The sequence below is a fragment of the Protopterus annectens genome, chromosome 2.part0, assembly GCF_019279795.1.
Source record: "Protopterus annectens isolate FY-2018-M chromosome 2.part0, PAN1.0, whole genome shotgun sequence".
NCBI classification, from domain to species: domain Eukaryota; kingdom Metazoa; phylum Chordata; order Ceratodontiformes; family Protopteridae; genus Protopterus; species Protopterus annectens.
Window position 1 is genome coordinate 1,102,417,106 of NC_056728.1, and position 22,580 is coordinate 1,102,439,685.

Below are 22,580 nucleotides of genomic sequence, written 5' to 3' on the forward strand. Positions count from 1 at the left end.
ACAACTGTGCCATTGTTACTGAGTATGATACAGGTCAGTAGTACAACAGTCGCCTTTCACAGGTCAGCTGCTAATATTGAGGATATCACACTTGCACATGAAATACTATGATGACAGCTACAAACCAAGGACACACCTCACACATGCATTAACTACCAGTGTACACAACAGTCAACTATACATATGGCATATTACCTGCACGCTAATAGTCTTGCTGCTGCGTGGCTCCAGCCTCCATCATAATGCATGTCTGCTGCTGTTGTTGTTGCTGGCGGACTGGAGCCACTACACTCATGAGTAGTCCCTCCAGTCTGGTGAGTGGGGGATGTGTAGCCACCCCACCACCTGTGGCGACCTGTTGCCTGTGGATATCCGATGCACACTGACGGACATTTCTGATTAAATCACTGCAGTGATGTCGTACCTGCTCATATGTCCTATTATGCATGCCTATGTCATTTACCCGACGGACCAGGTCTTGCCACAGTGCAGCCCTCTCCTGCTGATTCTGGCTGGTGTGGGAAAAGAGTATTGCATAATCCCGCACCAGGCTCTGGTGTATCTCCTCATCCTCAGCTGCGGAGTAAGCTGGATTTCACGGGTGAGCCATGTACCTGAAAAAGAAAATAACCTGATATCAGCAATATATGTCAGCAGAATTTGGCACACATACTACACATGCTACTCGACTGTTATGATACAACATATCTCACATATATAGCATCTGTCTGTCTATTGGTGGATACACATGTAAATGGCCAGGTATCAGTGCCCAGCCAGCAACTGTGCAACAGTACCTGGCATACTCCATACGAAATACTACCAAACCCCAGCAGTCAGAACACTGATTCAGGTCCAGAGCACCTCCTCACTCTGGGGGTTTGTATCTAGGTACTGTATGGCCTACATCATCAACTACTGTGAGCTGACCACAAACTAATTGCCCTGGATATACATATCCCACCTCCACCACCAGCACAAACGACTATAGTGAATAACATTGCAGATGCAAACTTTACACTTTGTAACAGTGACATGGCATCCTTTCAGCCCACTAGGCCAGTGGAAGACACAACCCACAATGCTGACCCCTACACAAATGCTTTCTACGGACATCTCCGAGAATGCATGGATCATGCAATCTCATATATGACCAAGACACTCTCCACAAAGGGACAGCATCCTGTCTGGTGGACCCCAGCCATAGACAGATTGTATTACAAAAGATGGAAGCTACTGCAAGACAGAGCATAATTCCATAAAGGGAAGGCATGTCTGAGCAGAACTAGTAAGGATCTATTTTCCCTCATACAAACATCCATGGGCAACTTTGAGAGGGAAATCAAGAGGGACACTACAGATAACCAGAAGGCCTTCTTCAGTTATGTTAGCAACCTGGTCAGAATCCCTCCTCTATGCTCATAGTTAGTACACAACAACAAATAATTCACTGAAACCACAGATATTGACAACATTGTGGCAGACAGGTTCAGTGCAAGTGTCACCCCTCCCTCTCCCCCAAAATATGACATAGTTATCCCAGCTGACTGTAACCTCCCTGTCATCACAGATGTCCAGGTGAGAGCCGCCCTCAGGAAAGCAGAATACACAACATGACTGGGACCTGATGGTATCCCCGGTTACATGCTACATGAACTCTGACAGGAGCTAAACACACATATAGAAGTGCTATGTAACACTAGCCTGACTACAGGATATGTACCTGTACACTGGCGCACAGCAGCAGTGGTTCCACTCCACGAAGGAGGCACCTCAACATACCAGTACAATACAACACAACACAATACAATACATTACAATACAATACTATACAATATGCTATTGCCCCTGGGACTACAGCAGCATACTGTTCTGCTACCCTGACCATTGTGACACATGTGGTGTGATGGTACCTGCTGCTGTCACACAGTTACACAGGGTGACTCATATGGCGTATTACTTATCTGACTAACATTCAGCAGGGGTATGTGTGACGTACTCATGGGGAGTCTTGCTTCTTAACACTGTGTGGTTTATTGCAGGGTATGTCTTATCTGTGGGTAGGAACCGTTACCTCCACAGTGCTCTCTATTGCAGTGGCATGGACGACACACAGCAGTCATTTAGGTTGTGGATGGTGTGAGGTGTTACTATGGTTGTTGGACATCTGTCATGGGTGTGACTTACGTATGTAAATCCAGGAGTGGTAACCTCTATGTGGGTAGTATGTGTGTACTCTGTGGTGTTGTCAGTCACTGTGCATTGGTAATGTGTTTGAGTGCATTGTCACAGTGTTGTTTATGTCACTGTGTCCTTCTCCATATCTGTAGCTGTCATGTGAGGTACATACCATGGCAGCCATTATGTGGTGTGGAGGGGTACACTGACCTACATGTCCATAGCTGACACACCATGTCTGCTGATACATACCATGTGCAGGTATTCCAGGAATAGTGTGCCACTGTGAATATCATTGGGGGGACTATTGTACACATTTATGACCCTGTTCACCCCTGACACATGCAGTGGTGGGCAGCCAATCACATATCTGGTGGTTACTGGTGTAGGTGATTTGAAATGGGGTATGGTACTCCAGTTTTGACACCGGTGTTCACTCCATGCCTTTGTCACCAGGCACCTGTTGCAATACATCTGTACACATGTGCCTCACTCAGAATATATATACATCTCTCTCTCTCTCTCTCTCTATATATATATATATATATATATATATATGTATATAGATATATCTATATGTATATATATATATATATATATATATATATATATGTCTGTATACATATACACATATATATTGATGTACATATATTGCTGTAGATATGGGGAGGGGGGGGTGTGACACAGAGGGGGTGAGAGTGACAGAGGGGGTGGGACAGGGGGTGTTGAGGTTGTCATATACAGTCATACCTGTAGATAGTCAGATCAGTCTGTCTATGTATATGTATCTACATATATCTATATCTGTATGTGTGTATTACATATATATGTTTGTACATATTCTATCTATCTACATCTGTCTATGTATTCCTACATCTCTCTCTATGTATGTATAAATATATGCATATTATATATATATATATATATATATATATATATATATATATATATATATATATACACATACATACATACATATTTTGACATACATACGTATCCATATGATAGACAGGTATATCAACATGTTTGTCTACCATACTGTATACACACACTAACATACTGCTAAACATACATAACTGTGAAACCTACTTTGTACATTGCACTACAACCTACATTCAACCTACATTGATATGTGCACATAGATGCTTTCACATACAAATGTATGTACAGCCTTCACTGATAGTTGCTGTATGTCCCCTGCCGTTTGCACATCTTCATATACATATGGATACAGACCAATGACACATATGGAGGGTTCACAGTATGTAGACTTTTATAGTATTACTTTACATTACCTGTGTTTGTCACAGCTGCTTGTGTTGCCGTCTGGTTTTGTGTCTTGCTGCTCCACTTGCCAGTTGTCAGCTTTCAGGTGGCTGTTGCTGAACAGTTTTGTTTGTGTATGTTTAATTTCGTTTTTCTCTGTCTCTGTCTCTGTCTCTCTCTCTCTCTGTCTGTCTCTCACTTCCTCCTCAGGTTGCAATGAAAGTATTGCATGTGTGGACTGGGAGTACAGCATACTTTTGTAGGTATCTGCATATGTCCATGTGATGGCCTCTGCACCAATTGTTAGCCAGCATTTGCTAATTGCATGCAGCCAGTTGTGTATTGATTGCAGTTCTCACTGTGATTTCAGAACAGTGCTATAAAAAGGTATGTGAGATAGGCGTAGCCCTTTCAGATTTTAAGGGCAGGGACCATGCTGGTATGCTGTGGACAATGTTCTGTGAGTGTAAAGGTTGGTATCTCTCTCATATTTCCAGCTGTGTTGTAGATTAACATTCCTCCATTCATTTCTCCAGTTTCCTGTACTAACTGTGTATGTACACTGACACCTACGACTACTACTACTGTTAATGTGTGTGTGTGTGCTTTCCTTGCACTTTTGCTTGCACTTTGTTGCTATGGCTTCAATATTTGCCCTTTACAGTCACTACTTGTATGCCTGCTAGGTGTCCTGACAGTAGTGTGCTGCTGTGGCTTTCCTATTTTCCATGTACATTCACACCTTGGAATGCTTGCTATATCTGCTACGGTGTTACAGCATGCAGTGTGGTCTGGCCATGGTGTGGGCCTTGACATCTATTAGGGTATTTGAGTATGCTGCTGAGCAGGCCCCAGAGACTCTCAGGTGCATCTGTTATCTGCCTCATGGAATGGTACATATCACTGGGGTACACCCATTAAATTGTCTGGTATGCTGCAGTTGTGACTGTGGGATAGCATGAGCATATGTATTACTACACTTTTTCTGCCATGCAAGTGGTGCATACTTTCAGGACTCCATAGTTACCATTGCATGTGTTGTAACACCTTTCTGCCTACTGTTTGTACATTTCACATGGAGTCTTTGGGGCATCCCTGTAACTCATTCACTGTTGCTATGTCTAGGCTCTTAACTATTCAAATATGGTGGTGTCAGACCTCTCGTGTGTACAAATATTTGCAGGTTGTCCACATTTCTGCCTCATATTTTGGTCAATATCTCATGCACAGATTTTTCTAGCAAATCTCTCTGGGCTCAAGTCAGAATATAGTGACAAACATTCAAGTTTCAGACTTCATACCCTTCCAAACATCCCACAAAATGTAGAACCTGTTACTCTCTGAACTGTCTAAGTTTGTTGTAACATTATTTGTAATGTGTCCCTGGTTTTGGCCCTTTGCTCCACATATTTTATTACTTGGTCCGGCTGTGTTCCTGTAAGAGGTTGTGGGGTATGGGCAGTGATTATCCTGCTGTGAGTATGTGTGTGGCTTGCAAGGTGCTACAGTGACATTATTACCTACTAGCTACCAACTAGCATAGCTGTTTCTGTTCACACACTACTATTATGGAAATCCACTGTTTTTGACAGTAATTCTAAATGACATGCTTTGTGTACTACACATCCTATATTCCCTTTACATTCATTCCTGCTATTACATGATATATTTATTTTAGCACAATGTTCTTGTATAACAGTCATGGCTTAGTGGTAAGTCATGCAGACTACTGTTTCCAAGGTCCTGGGTTCGGGACTGACAGTGGGATTTTATTTTGCTTTTGAACTGACTACAGGACCTGTCAATCAGAGTGCCTAAGGCACTTTTAAGCAGTTGTAACCGGGTTAGCGCTGGTTTGTGCAGAGCTCACGCATGCGCACTGGTGTTCAGCTTTGCGCACACCTGCTTACAACCGCTTAAACGTGCTTACTCTTGCGCACACCCGCGCTATTTTCTTTGAAAGAAAAGAAAATGGGGAGACAGGAAAGTGGTGAAAAAGGGGTCACAAAGAGGGTAAGACAGTAGGGAAACAAGCTTGGGTTTTGCAGGAGGGATGTAGGTAAGGCCCATAGCTGCCCATTTCTTCATCAGCAACATCTGTGCATATGTTTGTAATTTGGTGTGACATTTGATACCTTCCACCCCTGAGAGAGGTGTAAGGACAACAATAATACTTGTTGTACAGCCAATTGTAATTGATAGTTTCCATGTCCGGCAGACATATGTGCGGAATGGGCAGCTATGTATGGGGCGTAATTTTTTTGTGGGTACAGAATGCCCCTTTTTTTTTTTTTCAGGTGAGAGTGGTATGTCAGGTGAAGGAAGTCGGTATAGTTGGGGAGGTAGGTTGGGTAGGTCAACAAACAAGAAAAACAAGAATCATACAGGGGCGGTGTATGACACGTGTGGGGGGGTTACACAATTGACGGGGACGGAGGTTTGGATATCCAGAGCCCATGAGCCCACAGATGGCAACAGTGGAACTGATATCCCCACCCATGGGCAGTTGCCACTGTTCCTTCACTGCCCAGGACAGGGCTGTGCTGGGGGCTGTGTAGGCTGGGCAACAGGCATGCCCGTAAGTTGTGCCTCCTGTGCCTCAAGCTGGCGTAGGGGCCCAAGAACAGAGTCCTGGATCTCCCTACGCACCACAGTCCGGACGCTACAGAGGGTGAGTGGTGGTTCTCCTCTGGCCACGCTTGCAGAGGGGGGACGGGCCCCATCCCCTGCAGCGCTTCCACCCACAGGTGGCACAGGGCCACCGGAGGAGGGTCCAGACTGGGCACTAGTGCCAGGTGCACTCGCCAGCAGAGGTGGGAGAGGTGGGTCCGCTGGAACCCGCCTTCCCTGTCGTCTTATGTTTTGCATTATGTCATGGCAGTTTGGGTTAGTAACATACAATACCATTCACAATTAGTTGTAACAGCATGCATTAGTATTCCCATTAACCAAACACCCAGATATTCACACCATTGAACAGCGAGCATAACACATGCATAATTTGAACAGCAATACACAGTCCAACAACATGCAGGGTTGATTGATGGCAACAGGCCATCAGGTTTGGATGTATGAACAGGGCAGATGCATCAACGGACATACAAATATTTATGACCCAACCGGACAAATGTCCAGGGTTGTTAATTGTGATTGCACATACCAATTTCACGTGGAATGGATTATATGTGGTTATAGGGTGGGGTGAAGAAAATATTATTAACACCTTCGAATACCAATACATATGCTGTACATTTCTAATAGTTACAGATATATACACACTACTGTTCTAACTACAGTTTCCTGTATGATAACTACTTCAATTTGGTGATAGAACTGTTACTGCTACATCAATATACATTTTATTGTTATTCATACACGTTCATATCTGGCTTTGTTCAGCTACATCATCCTGCTATATTTGCTTTATATAGCTATAGACAACTGTGGATGTTTGATATTTCAGACAATCATACTATCTGCATATTGCAGACTGAGAGCAACATATCCAGATTTTGGGATACACATTTCAGCTGCAGCAACACTTTGGACACATTTCGCAGTTTGGTTCTACTTGTCACATTCATTTCATTCTGTACTGACTGCAGTATACTTTATTCAGGGGTTATTACTACTTTATTGGTGGATTCATAACTCTTTCTCACACTCTCTCACTTGTTTTCATTTTACTATTCAGGATGGTACTTACTTCTAGGCTTTATTGACATGTTTTACCTGTAGTTATTACAATCCTTTCCAGCAGTCTCACTTCTGTCATGTTTCAGTATTTCAACAGGGATATATTTCACACATGTGATTTGCTCATCTTCTGCAGCTGTACTTTTCAGCCTGCTGCAGGTTGTGTACTATTATATTACAGGTGGGGCATCTTTATTTCAGACTTTATTTCAGACATTTTCATTTTCTGTTTGGATTACAGACTGCAACACACTTTTGTAATCAAGCAATACTTGCAAACACTTTTACACTGTTACTTGCACATTTTATTACTTAGTGACTACACTGCATTCTTTTGCTAACTGTCATACTTTGATATTTCTTTACAGTTACTGGGAGTGGATTACTGACCTGCCTGGTGGTGCAACCGCACCAGCCTATCGCCATAGGCTCTGCGGTTTGCAGAACGGACACCTGCTGCTGTAATATAAATGAAGTAATATTGGAATACACATCTCCATAATATCAGCTAATTTAATTTCTTACATACATAATTAAATGTAACTTACTCAGTAGTGGGGCGTTGGGCATTTGCCGGGCCTCCTGTATCCAAAGGTTCAATTGGTCCTGCTTGCGTCTCTTCAGGTCCGCATGGTGGTGACGGACCTGCTCACCAGTCCTTGGAATCCCTGTGGCACTGGTGAGATCATGAGCCAACCGGTCCCACGCCTCAGCCCTATATGCTCCCCACAGGACCTGGCCCTGCATGAGTTGGGCCTCATGATTGTGGACTAGGAGCCAGACCATGTATCTGGACTCCTCAACGCCCCACCACTGTGCTCGAAAGCAACTACCCTCACCTACACCTGACATTCTGGCTGCAAGTCAGTTCTACAATCGTTTATGCTGTGTATTCCCGCCTATGGGGCTTATATATACCGTTTTTCCCGCACTTATCTGTGATTGGCCATTTTGGAATTGTATCCACTTCACAAAACCTGCTTTGTCATGCTCCACTTTCTATTCATTCCTATATATTTGCTATTACTGCATTTCTGAGTACAGCTGTCATGGCTTAGTGGTTCAGTACCTTGACTATGGTGCATGGTATCCTGGGTTCGAACCTGGCCACTGCTTTTTATATTTTATGACTGTCTAGACAGGCTAGGGGGTGTGTCTGTGTAAAGGCAGTTTTGTTACAGCTTGCTCAGTGTTGCCCGTCGGTTAGCTTGTTAGCGCGGTGCGCAGCTTCGCGCAAACGGGGTGCGCTGGTTCATGCCTCATTTGGCTGTCAGCACGCATATTACGCTCAGCTCAGCTAGGGTCACACAGTTTCAGCGTGTGAAACCACTGCTCAGCTATGGGCACTCATTTTGCACCTGTTAAACCACTGCTCAACTACGGGCACTCATTTTGCACCTGTTAAACCACTGCTCAGCTACGGGCAGATGCACTCACCTTGTTAAACTGTAGCTCAGCTATAAGCACATCTGGCATTTTCTGTTGTTTTGTTACCTCACATTTCTTCAAAATAAATGGACTATTTCATTACATTTTACATAAATTGTGATTTTATATGTGTACATATTTGTCAGGGACTTGTTTCGTGCTTATTTTACTAAAAAAAAAAATTGATGTTGTGGGGCTCGAACCATGGATGCCTGCTCTTCAGCCGACGTCTCTACTGCTACGCTATTGCTTCTTGGCTTACTTTGCATATTTAGTTCTTATATGCTTTCCCACTGACTGCTAACTGTGGCTACGCTACGGGCATGCCCGCGCAAACGAGCGCACTCACGGGCAAACATCTTTACAATTTAAAAAAAAAATTATAAGATGTTCATTTGTACATTTTATGTTCGTAGTCTGTGGGGGCATGTGTTGTGTTGTGTTTATTCACATTTCCATGGACTCTGTCATGGGTGTTTACTTTGGGCACTTTTACTCATCTGGGGGCGTGTCCGCTTGCAGGGCTCGGCCTACGGACACGCCCCCTATTGTCTTACATGGACCATGTTAGCCTTAGGTGTGATTCAGCATGCTCTCATGAATATGCAGAGCATGCTGACATCACTCCGTTTAACTGCAGTCTCCGTGTAAGAGTTATAACTCTTACACGGAGGCTTCGTGAATCCTTGCCAACATCTTATAACTTCTAATATTTTCCTTATATCATTTCCTTCCTTTCTTTTTACACTTGCCCCTTAAATCACAATTAAAGTATTCTGTTATTGCAATATTCGTATTTATCACTACATAGTCTAAAATCTGATTAAACAAACATTCGCTTTCTTTAAAATTAGTATAAGCATATAATGTTATAATCCTATGTACTTGTTCTTTCCATTTTAAATCTAAAGTGGTTAATCTTTCCATTTTTGCTAAAGTTCCAGCTAATATCTTTACTGTATTTCTGCAGAATATGGCTATTCCAGAATATCTCTCTTTTCCCATATTCCAGATTATCTTTCCTCCCCATAGTTTCTCCGTTTGTAATCTTTCTTTCTTTGTTAAAAATCTCGTGTGTTCTAATATAATCACATCTGCATCAAATGTATTATACCACTCCAAAATCTCTATTCTTCTTACTATATTCATAATACTATTCACATTTACAGAAAGCACTCTAAAAATTTCATTTTTCCTTAAATTCATTTTTTTAAGTTTGTAGCTAATTACTAGGCTCACTTTCTTAATGGGCCATTTTAAGACTAGGTAATTTTCCTCCCAAAGGTGAGAATCAAACTCTGTACCTTGTGTCTGTGAGTCAAACACCTTAACCATTATACCTTCCCCCAATCATTAGTTGTATGTATTCTTTCTCATCCATTTCCCTTCTTTTCTTCTTTTGTACTTATCCCTTCAAAATTTCTTTTTCTGTCTTTTACACTTTTACCAACAGATTTTTTTCTTTTTCTACCACACAATTTATATCTTCTTCATCAGTTATTTCAGAACCTTCTTCTTTGTCTTCTTTATTATTTTTTTCTCATCCAGTTTTTCTTATATTTCTACTACTACAAAAATATTCTCTTTGTTCATTTACTTCTCTTTCTTTTTCCTTGCCCTTATTTTCATTTTTGAAATCCATTCATAAATGTCCATTTTTGTTACATTTCTAACATTTCAATTTACAGTTTTTGCATCATGTCCCATTTCCCCACAAATATAACATTTGCTTATGTCACAATTAGTTACCATTTGTTTTCACAAAAAAATTGCTTTGGGTTGTCCGCAGTATTTTATGACATCCTTAGTCTCCTCCTCATTTATCATGCTTGGTACATGTATAATCTTTTCTCTTTTTATTTTTAACACAGTATTACAATCCCAGCCAGCAGTCCACAAACCCTTTTTGTCATAAACCTTTTCAGTACTGCTCTACATAAAGTTTTCAAATGTCTCTCTTTCTACCTCTGTTGGAAGTTGTACATGAATTTTCTTTTTTGTTTCCCTGTTAAATGCTTTTATCAGGTAAAGATTCCATGGGTTGCAGTCTTTATTTGTTTTATATTCTCCAAGAAAAATTTCCATTGAGAAAACGGTCTGAAATATAATGTCACAAAATGTTTGTTAATAAGAATAAATGCTCTTACCTTGTATGTGTTTAACCCAAGGGAGTTATTTAATTGTCCCGCACTTCATACCTGTCCATTTCTTTGTCTTCATTACATTGAATCCTTACCATGTTCTTCCATTTTTCATTTTCTCCTGCCTTCTTTTCTGCTACTGCACTTTGCCTTCTTTACGTTTTCTGCATATAGTTTCTTTTCCATCTCATCACTATACTTCAGGATTGTCTCTGCATCCTACTTTTGTATTTTCTCCATAATGTCCTCCCAGGAAACATATCCTTTATTTTTAAGCTCACTCTGCACTACCATTTCTTTTAGTAAATCATCCCGCAACTCTTCCGCCTGGAGGGTTGTAATTATAAATTCACCATTTGCTGACTCATCTCATCAAACAGATTTCTTTGAAACATTTCCTCAGAATCTTGCACATGTTCTCCAGTCTTGATATTTGCTTTCTTACTCCACTTCTTTCACCACTCCATCATCTCCTTCACTCTATATCTGCCTTCCTTTTTCTCTAGGCCACCTCTGCACCAGGAATGGAAACAGGAGGTGGACCTCCAAAATGGGTCCCACTCACAACAGTGATGATTAAGGGAAGTTCCCCAATGCACTGGCCAAATTTTCCCTAGTAGTATAAATACCACCTTAGGTGAGTAAATAAGTAAATGAACATATACATACATGACTGTGGCTGTTGTAATATTTTTTTTTTAATGAAACAATTCCAAAGACAGAAGCTCACAGAAAACTAATATGTTTGCATTATTTATCTTTGTTCATATCACATTTCTTTTGTCAACCTCAGGACTGCATAGATGACACCGCTTTCTTTAGTTGTTGATTACACAGTTTTTGGAGTTCACCCATTTGAAACGGCTGCATGACTGTATTGTGTCAAATAACAAGATGACAGAAAACATTCCTTGATTTGTTGGTGTGACTGTACTTCAAAGATGGCTTTCTTGGTGATGTTATTGAAATAGCCTGTTGTCTAACAGCTTTTTATTGTGGTCTGCATAATTTGGCTAGCTATCTGTCTACCATTTCCTTCAGTTTTGAGATATTTAAAATTTGCAAAGTTGTTAAGCTTTTGTGTGTGTGTGTGTGTGTGTGTGTGTGAGTGTGTGTGTGTGTGTGTGTGTGTGCAGGTGGGGGGAGTAGTGTTATGTTCTATATTTCGACTATACCATCTTATCACTTGCCACTAATATGATAACAGAAGAATGAACCTTATGTTTCAGATATTTTTTTTTTTACTCTGTCTCCATTCTTTTAGGTCTGGACTCCTTATGTGCACCATTCCTTTACTTGAACTTTAATAATGAAGGTAAGTGAATGCTTCTGTATTTCCACATTAATCATATTCATTGTTTTGTTTGTTTGTTTGTTGTTCATTCCATCCCAATAGACTGCTGTATCAGCAGTCCTACACCATCATTTATTCATTCATTTATTTATTTATTGACGTTTGTTAACCGGGTTAGTCCAGCTGGGCTTGTGGCCCATTTTCAATGGAGACCCGAGGAGAAAAGCTCCGATACATAGTATAAAATCAGAGATTTGGAACATTACAAATATAACTTTTTTAAGATACAGACATTTGCAACATTACAAAATACAAGTACAGAGTTTTGTAAAACTTGGAAACGGCAAAAATACAGAAAGTTGCCACATTAGTAATAGATAATGTGAGTATCTTATGTCAAAATTATTATGTACAGGAAATAACAGTTTTACATTAATATATACACTGCTTAGCAATTAAGAGGGTGTCAGTTTGAGAATATGTGTAAGGCAGGCTAGAGGGGGGCATGCAAAAGAAATAGGAAAGATGTATAATAATAATAAGAATGTATAATATAAAGAATAATTTGGAAAGATGTAAAGAGAAAGACCTATGACATATTGTTAATTTTTGCAAAAAAAATGATTTAGGAGTGTAGTTAGTGGTATGGGTGTTTTAGGTGGGAGCATGTGAAGGACATTTCCATTTGCAGGGGAGATGGGAGAGAAGCATGGATTTGTAGTTGTTATGGTTTTATATGTTACGCAGTGGTGTGGGGAGAGCGTTACACAGTTTGGCTATGATGTGGGATAGCAATAGTTGGCCAGGTGGGTGTAGGGGTTTGTGTACATGTAAGAGGTTTTGGCCTTTGGATCTCAGGGTGCATCCAGGTGTGTAGGGTGTTAGAGATTTGGAAAGAGAGGGGCATTCTGCTGGTTTAAAGATGAGTTTGTGGGCTGTTGTAAGTTGTAGGTATTTTAGGTGGTTGTGGAGTTCAAGCCAGTTCAGGGTGTGAAGGGAGTGGCAGTGATGGGAGGAGTTCTTAGAATTGGTTGCAAATTTGCAGATTTTATTGTAACAAGCTTTGAGTTTGGAACTGAGGCCAAGTTGTAGGTTGGAGAATAGGGGAGCACCATACAAGAGAGAGGGGAGAAGGAAGGTTGATGCAAGGGTTTGACGGGAGGAGGGAGTTAGGTAGCAGTTATGTCTGTAGAGGAGACCAATTTTCTGTTTTTTTTTTTGATTGCAGAGAGGATGTGGGAATCGAATTTTAGGTTTTCATCAATAGTAATGCCAAGTAGCTTGGTACTAGGAATGATTACTTTTGTTTTGTTGGCATTTAGGGCTAGATGATGAGACTGCATCCATGATTCTGTTTTGGAGAAGGCGATTTGGGTATTAAATAGAAGTTTGAAGGGGCAGGAGGCTGAGCAGATGATGGTAGAGTCATCAGCATATTGGATGACTGAGGTGTCAGGGATGGAAGGGTGGAAATTGTTGATGAATAAGTTAAAGAGGAGTTGGCCCAGTACTGATCCTTGAGGAACTCCTGTGGGTGTAGGTAAGAAAGGGGAGGTTGATTCTTTCCATTGTACAGCCTGTTGGCACATGGAAAGGTAGCTGGAGAATCAGGCTAGGGCTGAGGGAGATAGGTGCAAGTGTGAGAGCTGGGAGAGGAGTAGGGAATGGGAGATTGTGTCGAATGCCTTTGAGAGGTCAAGAAATAGAGAAGATATGTATTTGCCATTGTCACGTGCTAGGTTGATTGTTTCAAGGAAGGAGAGGAGGGCTGTCATGGTGCTGTGGCCGGGGCGGAAGCCGTGCTGGGTGGGAGAGAGGAGTTTGTGCTGGGTTAGGTAGGGTATTAGCTGAGAGTGGATGGTTTTCTCGAGAATTTTTGAGAGAGGAGAAGAGTATAGCTTTTGGTTAGCTTTACCACTGCTAAGAATTAATTGCTGTAGGCCTTATGAAATGCAAGTGTGTAATGTACCAACAGAAGTATAACCCATGCAGAAGTTTATGTTGGTTGGAATGCATTTGTTTATTTGGTATTTTAAGATTAATATTAGTTAATGTGTTAGTGAGGATGTTTTTCCAGCATTTTTATAGTGAAAAGATGCTTTTTGTTTGAACTTAATTTATGACATAACTCTAACAATGTCCTGAAAAATATTACCTGCCTCAGAGATTCCTCAACATCTGATGCTCTCCTGTGCCACACACTTACAGCTTTATGTGAACTTTGAGCTATTCTGAAAGAAGACATCAGCTGGCATGGAAAAAAAATCACTCTTAAACTCCTATTAGTTTGCTGTTAATTCAGCCATTTTTATAACAATCCTGTGTTGGATTTGTTTCTTGAGTTTGGGAATCAGTTGGTGCCATTTTCAAAAGGCAAGCAGTAAATGTTTCTACTGATGTAGTCTGCTCTTTGTCATATTATGTAATAATTTGTTCTAAACAGTAGAATGCAGACATTGTCAGTATCCATAGTGTTTGAGAAAGTCTACCAACTTCTGGAAAGTGAATTAGCAGATGGTACAATGAAACTTTATGTTGCAAAGAAAAGACAGAAGGATAAAGAAATAGTCATCAGACACCATTAATAAGGGATGCCAGTTACAATCTGCTCACCAGGTTAGAGGACATCAAAGGAAGATGGAAGTATTACTTCCAGTGACCTTTGAGTAAAGAAAACCCCGCAGAAGTTGTATTGCCCTGTTAAAAGCATATGATGAAAGGGAGGAAGAATAAAATCCCATCCTAGACGAATAACACCAAGGAACATGAAGTCATGGAAAGTAGCAGGCTCAGATGTAGTAAGGTTAGATATGAGCTCAAGATGATGCGTTACCTAGGGGAGAAATGCCTCTTGATGCTACTCATCTCAGTATGGATAGAAAAGCATATTCCAGAAGATACGAATAAGCATAGAAGAAGGGGATATTCACAAATGTGAGCATACAGAAGTATCAAACTCCTTATTCACTGCATGAAAATGCTGGAGAGCGTTATTGATACCTTCAACTGCTCCATGTAGGGTGTGAGATGAGCAGTTGAGATTCAGATCAGGTTGCAGCACAATTGACCTGATATTTGCAGTGAGACAAGTAGTGGAGAAGAAGTTGGAGATGAGGAAAGAGACAGTTTGGACATTCCTAGACTTAAAAGCATATGATAAGGTGTCAGAAAGCAGATCTGAACAGTCCTGCAGTGATCTGAAGTCCAAGAAACATTGATAAAATTAGTACAAGCTATTGTTTCGACTCATAGAGAGGTACCCATTGGAACTGGGTGTGCATCCAGATTCATCTCTGAGTCCATTGCTGTTTGCAGTGCTGATGGATTACGTTATTAAACAGACTGGAGAGGACAGATCAACATAGCTGCTGTATGCTGATGATGTGGCATTGCAGACAGACTCTGATCAGGAATGTCAGCAAATGATAGAGGACGGGAATGCAAAGCTGAAGATAGATGGATTGAAACCGAATAGAGGCAAGGCAATGCAACAAAGGGGTAAATCAGAAGGAGCTAGAAATTGAGATATAAGGGAAATAGCGGAGCAGGTTAACAGCATCAGTTATCTGGGAAGAGTGGTTGAGCAGAAGGGAAGTCTAAATGAGGAAGTCACAGCTAGAATCAAAAGAGCTGTAGTCACCTGATACAGAGTATCAAGGGTAGTGTGCGACAATAGAATGGAAAGAAGCTGAAAAGTTAGGTGGACAGAACAGCACTACAACCAGCACATCGCTGTGAGACAGAAACCTGTGCAGTGAAAGCAAAGCAGATGAGGAAGCTTGAAATGCTGGGAATACAAGAATGCAGAACAATACTAGGCAAGTGATCACAGAGACCTTAAGATGCCTAACCATATACTCCTTTAAGTAGACAGACTTAAAATGCTCATGCCACCCTTTGTGGGCACTTAGTAGTGGTCACTGCCCAAACCAAGCAGGCCCATGCGTGATAACCTTGGTCTTAATTTGTGTCTGTCTATCCTGTCATTAAGACTAGCATTAAAGCAGACAAAATAGTACCTTACTTGAGTTGTATTGCTAACTTATTCCATAGGCTGGGAATATGTTGATTTAGGAACCTAGCCCTCCAACAAGTCTTGTTTATTGTTTGGTGTAAATTTAGGTCCGTGGTATGATTGTTGGTAAAACTACGGTTTTGCAAAGAAATAGGAGTTCAAATAGTATTGGGTCTTTCATGGCAATGGGTAGGCTATTGTGTAATTGAGTATAAGGAGAGTCATGATAATCTGTTTGGGTAGCTGACGGATGTATGGCTTTTAATTTTTGGTTAAAAATCCTTGGGGCCTTTCCATTTGAGTGATATGGTTGGATTTGTACATGCCAAAGGGGGCATTATATTTGATTCTGGGTCTGATAAAGCCAGATACAAGAATTTTGTGAGAATGTTGGAAACATGATGATAGAATGAGATAAGATTTTCCGCATAAGTGCTTAGATCTGTTATGTCTGTATGTGTTTGTTCTACCATTTGAGGTGTGAGTAGCTTTTTTCTAACCTCTGCTATGCTGCACTTTTTTTTTTTTTTGCTTTAAGCTTGAGACCATTTTCATTACACCAAGTGTGTACATATTCCAGTCCTAGTTGGAGCAGTTTATCAGTGGATAAGTGGTTAGCTGTGCCCAGCTTGCAGTCATTGCAAACTTGGCTGACCACACTTTAGGAGTATTGGCTTGGGTATCTGCAAAATAAATGCCAAACAGGAGAGGGCCAAGCACTGATCTCTGTGTAACCCCAGTAATTAAAATTTTACATTCAGAGGAGGAGGTGCCAGCAGCTTTCACTATTTGGGGAATCTGTTGGATAGCCAGTTTACACTTCATCAGATAGTGTAGAGGCTTACATTTTGTTTGTCTAACGTTTCAGTAATACCAGCATAGCGATAGTGCCAAAAGCCTTAGTCAGGTCAAGGTAAGCTGGATGCACAGAGTGACCACAGTCCTCAGCCTGTAGTGTCCTAGGTTCAGGAGACAGGACCTGCCTGAGTGGGGTCTAGATCAGTTAAGTTGCCTATGTCTGCAAAATGAGTTGTGCTATGATATGTTCAGTGGCTTTGCATATAAGACCAGTTTTGCTGATGGACCTATAGTTATCTGGATCTGCAAAGGAGCCATTCTAGTGTACATGAATCACTGTTGCTCTTCTCCAAGAATTGGAAATAAACCCTGTTGAGAGACTAAGGTTGAACAGCACAAGCTTGGGTAATGCATACCCTGCACTGATGACAATGCAGCCTGGTACACTATTTGATCACATAGAAACATTAGTTTTAGCCTTTGACTGGAATTCTAAGATCTGTTCCAAGTTGATTTCAGGTAAAACAAAATTTTCAGGGATAGTGAATACAGCCTTGTGGGTAGGTGGGTAAAGTTGGCACAAACTTGTCAGCTAATATATCAGCTATATTGTGTGATATTGTTATAGATGAGCTCAGTGCATTATTGAGCATTATACAATGACCCTCCCCCATTAATATTCCAAAACGTGCACGCTGATTGGTCAGCGTGCCCATTGTAAATCAGACTTATACTAATGGAAAAATGTCCGGTCGCCCGTTGCTTTTTTTAAAGCTATCTCGCTATGTTAAACCCCTTTAACATAGCGAGACACTTTAAAAAGCAATGGAGATCTTGCTTTCTCCCTTGCTTCCACACACAGTTCTGATGTGCTGCGTAGGCATACGCATGCGCAGTACATCAGAACCGCCGCAGAATACCAGACAGCTGCGGAAAGGCAGTACGAAGGCATTATACAATGCCCATTATTTAAGAAAAGTAAGTATTTTTTTTTTCTTAAATAATGTCATTGTATAATAGCAATAACCCACTTCTGGGTGTGGGTAATGCTGGATTTACCCACGGTTGTCTTTGTTTGGCCACACAGGCTTCGCCCTCGTGACCAAACCACACCAACCATGGGTAAATCCAGCATTACCCACACCCAGGCATGGGTTATTGCTTAATTATTCCTTAGTTTCCTGACATAACTGAAAATAGATTTGTTGTTTCCTTTGGTGTCTGTAGCAACCTTATAGGGTTGTAATATCATTACTAGTCATGCAGTCTAGGAGACCATTTATAAGCCTATCCCAAATTTTCAAATTGTTCCAAAGCACACTGTGATTAAGTGTTTTGTTTAAGGTCACACACAAGGGAAATGAAGGCTGAAGAAATCGAACTCTGTACCACAAGAAGTAACTTATTAACATAATGTTAGTCCTCTGCACTATATACCAGAATTAAGTTCATGCTCTGCTTTACATTTTCCAGTAGTGCTCTTACTTTTACTGGTATGTTTCATAGTGGTCATGAGGTAGGGAGCCAGGGATTTCTTACAAGTCTTCAGTATTTTCCTTCTTTTGTTTGGGATGTGTAAGGAAACTGGAATTGTTGGAGAGAGCCTGTCCGTTGATGGGGAGAATATGCTGACTTCTCTGTACAGATAGTATAGAGAAGCAAGAACTGAACACTAGACCTTTGCGTAAGAGGCAGCAGCTACCACCGAAGTACAGTGCTGCATCTGCTAGGAGATCAAGTTTGTTGTTAAACATATTACTGGTAGTGTAAACAGAAATCCAACCACTCTGGTAATGTTCTGCTCTGAAATAATATTGTCATGGGTAATTTACCAGTGCATGCCTCAACTGAAAAAGCTATGGCTGCTTTTGAGGCTTAAAAAACAAAAAAAAAAAAAAAAAAAAACTAAATCTTAATTTATAGGGTCACATAGTAAGACACTAGCTAGCTGGATTTAACAAATGTTATTTTTTAGTTATTGCTGTAGCTATTAGACCACGTTGACATGCAAACTCCCACATGTGCACTAAAGTGTTCACACACACTCTTTTTTTATCAACTTACCTTTATTCCTGAGCAGTTTTATGATGATGTAATTTTCATTTTTTTCATAACAGGGATTTGCAAAATGCTTCTGAAAGAGATACTAATAGTTTGATAACATCTAAATATTAGTTTGATACACTTAAGAATGCAGTGTGTATCTGCTGTGCATTGCTTTTTGCCAGGCTTAATGTTGTTTTAAATTGCAAAAATAAAATGCAGTTTTCATCAGATATTCCCTTTGATTCACATACCTTTGTAATTTATGCAATACTTGGAGTCACTTTCAGTTGTTGTTATTATACCATACCTTGTCATAAGAGTAACGGAAAAGCTAACATCATGAATTATTGATGACAATATCTAAAGAGATAGTATCAAACAGAGACATGAACTTGTTAGGAACTCACATTTGGTTTTAGTGCAGGTGGTTTCAGAAACAAAATAATAGGGAAGTGAAATGAAATTCTTAACAAAAAATAAGTATGATTATTTATTTACAGTAGGTGCTCCAAAGATATGACTTGCTGTTTAATGTTATTAAAGAGTCGTAGTCTGGTAAATTCCATCTTCTGCATAAATCCAGGTACACCCTGACTTCTGTGCAGAATGGCTAGCTTGGTTAGAGATTGTAGGAAGAGAAGTAGAAGGCTTTTTATTGTGTGATGCTTACTGATGGTGGTAGAAACCCAATGTATGGACCAGCTATGGTACCCATGTTAGGTTTGTAGGTTCTTGCTATGCATACAGTCAAGGAGGCCATCAAGGAGCTCAGCCATATCACCCACTACTGGTGGGAGATTTTCCAAGCACATTCCAGCTAAAGTTTGTGATTACTCTTGCAGTCTTCCAGACTGGTTAATGCATGCTAGGGAAGTACTCTGCTTGATGTCTATGGACAGCATTTTCCAAAATGATAGATATATTGAGTTACATACCTGTCATACCATCTGGTGCTTTTGATGTTGTAGTATCCTATAGGTTTAAGTGCCTGCTGTCTGTGTGTCTTTACCTCTGGGCCATTTATAGCAGAGAAGGCTAAGCAGAATTCACCCTCAAGACACCCTGCATGACACTGTGTAGATGGATAGGGTTTCCAGTCTGTTAATTAGCTAAGGGTACTGAGACATGCACTCTCTTCAGTGAGGAATCATTGAGGTCTCTCAAGCAGATTTTGGTGGTTAGTGAGATACGTGCTTTGAGGGACATTATATTCACTGTTAGCCTTATAATGGATTAATAAAATGAGACCACAGCTTCTTTAGACTGTGAGGAGATAACCATCACAATTAAGTTGTGCAGTGTAGAAAGATTTTCTAACCACTGCATAAAAATGCTCAGAGCAAAGTCTTTTATCAATGACTGTCAGATTTGGAATGGTATCTGCAGTACACAGTAGTAATGCTAGATTTACCAAAAGTAATCCTACTTCATTTCTTGGCATTGAGGCTACTCCTAGTATTGTGCGCCAAGTGTTTGTTACGTCCTGTCTTTGCTACAGAATTTAAGTAACAAAATGGGATTTGATAACAGTCTTCAGTTTGCAATCATCAGTGAGCTTGGTTAACCGTAGTCTCTTGATATTAGCTTTCCTGTCAAAGAAGTACATACTAAAGAGAAGGGTGCTTAAGAAAGAGCTCTGTGCGACGTCACTGGTGACACTTTTCTGCACAGAGCAAATCTGGGTTCTGTCCAGTCAAATAGCTATTTACATATCCACTGAACTTGTGTTTGGGATAATGTTGAGTTGAGAGAGGTTGCAAGTAACCCCAACATGGGAAGTTGTCTTGAAGGACTTTTCAAGTTCCAAGTTAAGAAGTTTGAACTGTATACCCCTTATCAAAGGCCTCAGAAACCCTTTCAAAGAACTCCACTAGGTCGAGGAGGCATAATTTACATTTTCACAAAGCTAAACTGGTGTGTTTCCAGAGATAGAAGGGTACCTTTGTCAGTGTGTATTACTTCAACTGTAATATGTTCCATACTCCTGCAAATAGTTATAGTGAGACTGATTGGCTTGTAATTCTGAAGCTCAGTACAAGGACCACTTTTCTGCAAGGATACCACAACAGATGTTCTCCATACCTCAGGGATATAACCAGAGGAGAGATTCAGTTGAAACACTGATAGAAGTTTTGCTAGGAGGGACTTAACTCTTCCCACCATAAATCTAGGGATATTGTCAGGAGCCGCGGAACTGATGCTTATAATTCTGGAAAGTGCTAAAAGTGATTTTGGGAGGGGAGGTGATTGGGGGAATGTGTGTTAAAATGGAAGAGAATTTGTCCACAAGAATAATACTGTTCTTGAGAGCAGAGAAGATGGTATCATTAGAGGTATATTCTGTAAAGAATTATTGTTAACTTCTAAGCTTCTTAATGTAGCTGAAGAAAGCCTTATTTTTTAATTAGTTTCAACCTTAAGTTCATACGTTAGCCTTGAGTTTTTGTAAAGGTAAGTTTGAAAGACTTGCCAGTTTTGAATCCACTTTGTAGAGATGAGCATCTTTTAGTGACAACTAGAAGCTTTTTTATAGAATTTGTTGATGTAGTAGGAACACCATATGGACTTAGTTTTAAGCTTGAGTCGTATTTGTATAGAAGCCTCAGTACATCTGTTCAAGAGGGAGCAAAATTCAGAGGAGCAGGTAGCAGCTCCAGATACAAGGTTTGCTCATGATCTACACCATTTGTGTTTATCATTAATAAAAGTAAATAGTAAGTAATTGGTTTTGGAGTAAACCCAGAACATAACATGGGGTTATTAGAGGCCACAAAGCATATTTTCATGGAGAAGATCAGAGTGAGATAGGTGAGATGGTCAGATGTGGCTGGGGGGTAATTAGTTGGTGGTGCACTTGTAGGAAACATTTGTAAGGGCAAGATCTAGAAGAGTAAACACTTCTGTCGGGCAGGGAGACAGTTGTTCAAGTGTATTGACATTTACAAAATCCATTAGTCTCAGGGCATATTTATTGTTTGGTTGTATATGTTTACCAGTTTATGTGCAGATAGTTGCAGTCACCCATGAGAAAGGTAATGTGTTGTACAGTTAACTTTTTAACTAGTTAAATAGTTTGAATGCTCTTAAGGGGCCAAGACAAAAGATATAGAAACTAGAAGCCAGGCCTAAAGTTTTCAGGTTTATTGCTAGTACAGCATAAGGACATTACAATAGACATTTTTGATTCTGATGTCTATCTTTGAAATATGTTCAGTACAAATGTGTGTACATTGGTCATTTGGCTGTCACAGCATACTTTTTGTAAACACTACAGCTCAGGTCTCTGCCCTTAGTGGAAGAACATCCTTCAACAGGATGGTCTTGTGTTACACTTGATGAGGTTTGCCTTCTCCAGCTGTTTTCTGTCTTCCCTACCAATTTTCTTATATATGTCACATGAAATTGTACCTTCTTTTTCTGGAACAGCTGCAAAAGCTACCTGTCAGTAAAATGCCACAGTTATGCAAGCTCTCATCTCGTAAGTAGACTGTCAAGAAAATACTGTGCATCAGTTTGCCACCCCCCATTTGGTTGCCACCCCCCACAAAGTGTGGCTTGCATCATTCTGCATTGATGTTCTGTGTTTCTGTCACTTCTCTTATCATTCATTGAGTCTGACTTCACTAAAGCTTCAGCCAGACAGAGTAAATCAGTTGAAGTTTCAGATCATTGAAAAAAAAATTGGAGAAGCCACCACAACTCCCAAGGCGAGGAAGGG

General features: G+C 40.5%; 1 protein-coding gene across 2 annotated transcripts in view; it reads left to right on the plus strand.

Annotated features, from left to right (window-relative positions):
• Nucleotides 1–22,580, plus strand: part of TBCK (TBC1 domain containing kinase) — a 1,512,759-nt gene that overhangs the window by 822,565 nt on the left and 667,614 nt on the right. For both annotated transcript variants that reach the window (XM_044061297.1, XM_044061298.1), the window contains one exon: nucleotides 11,974–12,024. In XM_044061297.1, coding sequence (XP_043917232.1) covers nucleotides 11,974–12,024 — 51 coding nt within the window. The remainder of the gene's footprint in view (nucleotides 1–11,973; nucleotides 12,025–22,580) is intronic.